This window comes from Puccinia triticina, chromosome 3A (assembly GCF_026914185.1).
Source record: "Puccinia triticina chromosome 3A, complete sequence".
Taxonomy (NCBI): Eukaryota; Fungi; Basidiomycota; class Pucciniomycetes; order Pucciniales; family Pucciniaceae; genus Puccinia; species Puccinia triticina.
In genome coordinates this window covers 4,666,065-4,668,785 of record NC_070560.1, presented here as the reverse complement: position 1 = coordinate 4,668,785, position 2,721 = coordinate 4,666,065, and the positions used below count along the sequence as shown (strand labels likewise).

Here is a 2,721-nt window from a genome sequence, read left to right as displayed (position 1 = left end):
AGAACTGGACAAGAGATTGTGAACTGGAGGACTTGAGATCAAGTGAGCAAACAAAGCTGAGTTAGACAGCTCCTTGAGTAGCGAAGGCTTTCTTTTATAGACACAAGTCGCTGTGCGGACTGGTTAGAGAGCTCGAGAGCCCGACGAATTGGGATTCCTTTCTCACTGAGGCGTTCAGGGTTCAGGGAGTATTTGCGCTGCACCTGACTGTCAGGGTTGAAGGCTGAGACATCGCCTGCCAAAGCTGCGGTAAAAGGGTTTGTTTTCATACACGAGGTTAGTTTCGGAACAGAGCTGGTTTCATCATCCAACAACAGCGCGAGTCCGCTTAAGAAGGTCACTTACAGTTGAAGAAGTGTTCTGTGTTCTGTTCACAACCTGATAATATCTGGAAGTCAAAAGAATCAAGATAAATTTTGAGTACCACAGATTTACCTATTGGATACAATCCAGAAAGCTGGAGAGAAAATCATGACCTGTCTGAATCTTGATGTCAATCCGAGTGGATGTTATTTTCATGCGCGATCAACAGGTTGTGAGTAAGGGGAGAGAGGGGATGTTATGTACATTGACATCACAGACGAGGACGTCAGCGCTAAGAAGCTTAAGAGGGAGCGGTCAATGAGCCATCCTGAATATTTATAGCGGATCAGGTGATATTAGCAAGGAGACAGGAGCGGGGAGTGGGCTGATGAGCGCGTAGGATGGCATTGTCGAGTTCGAGTTTAGCGGGAAGATGACCTGAACAAATGGAGAGAACAAGACGCTGCTTGAGTTCATTCATTGGCCATCCAAAAACCTCAGACGCTTTCGAGAGCTGCGCTGATGAGAACGAGCAAAAGTATTTTCCAATTGCCCGTTCCTGAATCATCATCATTAACGGAACTTGCAGCTTTCCTTTTTGACCAAGTCCAGTTTGTACTTCATCTAATATCAATCGAATGATGTGTAATAAAGCCCTAAAATTTGTGAGGTGAACAAAAACCCTGGAATACGAAACCAGGCAAGGAGAATTCCAATTATTAAGATTTTTCCAACAGAATTACCGGCTTGGTGGTGTTCACCATTGCTTACCCTGCTTCAGGTTAAATAGGCTTGAGTAAAACCGCGGTAGTATTTTTTCTTTGCGCTTGTAGGGAACGCTCAATATCAAGTTACTGTTGTGACTTTTGCGGTCGCGGGTTGGCAGCCAGACTCTTTTGTGGCTGCTGGAACGGTAGGCCCAAATACTGCTGGCGGCCCAGGGAGGGCGTGGTGGAGTAGGACACGGTGGGTGAGGTCTCGAGGGTGGGCGTGTTGCTTTCCCAACTTGCCCTATCTAGCAACGAGCTCAAGTTGGTTTCTGTGCCCAAACTGGGCGGCACCGGTTGGTCGAGCTGGCTGAGTGGGTGTCTGGACGATGGGTGACCTGGCCGAGTTGACATTGGCATGCTGCAGGTTGGCGAGGGCGAAGAGGGTCTGAAGGGGGGGGGGGGGGGGGGAGTCGGTGTATTCACAGGTTGCCTATAAAATGGAGGCACTCTTCATGCTTTTAATCCCCAGGCTGTCCCCCGCGCTGTAATTCCAGCCGGTGGTCAGTCTCAACACCCTCCGCTGTTGCACTTGCGCAGTCTGAGGGGCAATATTTGTTGGCCCCCCTTTGCATAATGCCTTCAATGCGGCGCGCTGGGGGCCATCCACCCACCTTTTTTTAACCCTGCTAGACAGGGATGGAAGGTGGGCCCGGGTGCATCAGCTTGCTGATGCTAGCGGGCTGAGTGTGGTTTATTCTTTTGTCAGAGTTTTTTGTAATTTTTGCAGATTTTGTTTGTGGATTTCAGCTGTTGTAAAGGGGAAAACCTTGATTTTTTTTTGTGATTTTGTGTATTTTTAGGGGGAACCCTTGATCTTTCATTCTATGTTTCACTGACTTTAATATACTTGGATTTATGGGCCTAACTAAAAAAATGTGAGTTTTCTGCAAAATAAGGTGGGTTGACAACCCCGCAATGTCAAAACTGCTCCAGAAAACACATGGTTTTCCACATTTACAGAGGGTTTTCAGATGATTTGTCTGGGTGTGTCTGCAAGTCTTTTTCAAATTTTTAAATTTATTTCCTACACTTTGAAGGACCTCAGAACTTAGTGCTATAAACCATTTTTCATAAAAACTCCCTGTTTAAAATCTGAATTTTGAGCTCATTGAGTTTTCTGATCAAATCAATGTGGGCTGTAATTCCCATGTTGAGGGTAACTGAGGTGACACAAGACTAAGAGAGATTTGACAAGGTGTCGAGGACAAAGTCCGAGCACAGTAAGTCAAAGTAAAATCATCATTCAGTGAGGAAGGATAACAGTAAGAAGAACAACTAGACTATATACATGTATAATATAGGCTAAGTTGTGGGTGTATAGGTTAGAAGCATACTACATAGGGAAATGCTAATACACTATCTCAACATCCCAGTGGTTGTTGGGACATTTAAAGATGGTCTCCTACACAAGACAATGTGTAAATTGTTATGGTAACTAGAGGCCAAGGCAGCTGCACCGCTGGAGGGCAAAAAACAACCGGGTACTTGCTGCAGGTACCTGGCACCCATTTGGTGGGTACCCCCCACACCCGCCAAACACCTGCCAGGCAGTGTCAAGTACAGGTCAAACTTAACTAAGCCTCTTCAAGGAGGCGCAAAGCGTCTCCAAAGGAGATTGTTAGGACTAAAGTGCCAATCTTTGCCTGAG

The 2,721-nt window shown here is 46.2% G+C and overlaps 1 protein-coding gene across 1 annotated transcript; it reads right to left on the bottom strand.

The window, feature by feature from the left end:
* Nucleotides 1–649: 649 nt before the first annotated feature.
* Nucleotides 650–1,430, bottom strand: PtA15_3A508 (uncharacterized protein; the record flags this gene model as incomplete). The annotated part of the gene is made up of 2 exons (XM_053167484.1): nucleotides 650–959; nucleotides 1,159–1,430. The coding sequence occupies 2 exons, from the start codon at nucleotides 1,428–1,430 to the stop codon at nucleotides 650–652; spliced, it is 582 nt and encodes a 193-aa protein (XP_053018696.1).
* Between the last annotated feature and the right edge of the window lie 1,291 nt (nucleotides 1,431–2,721).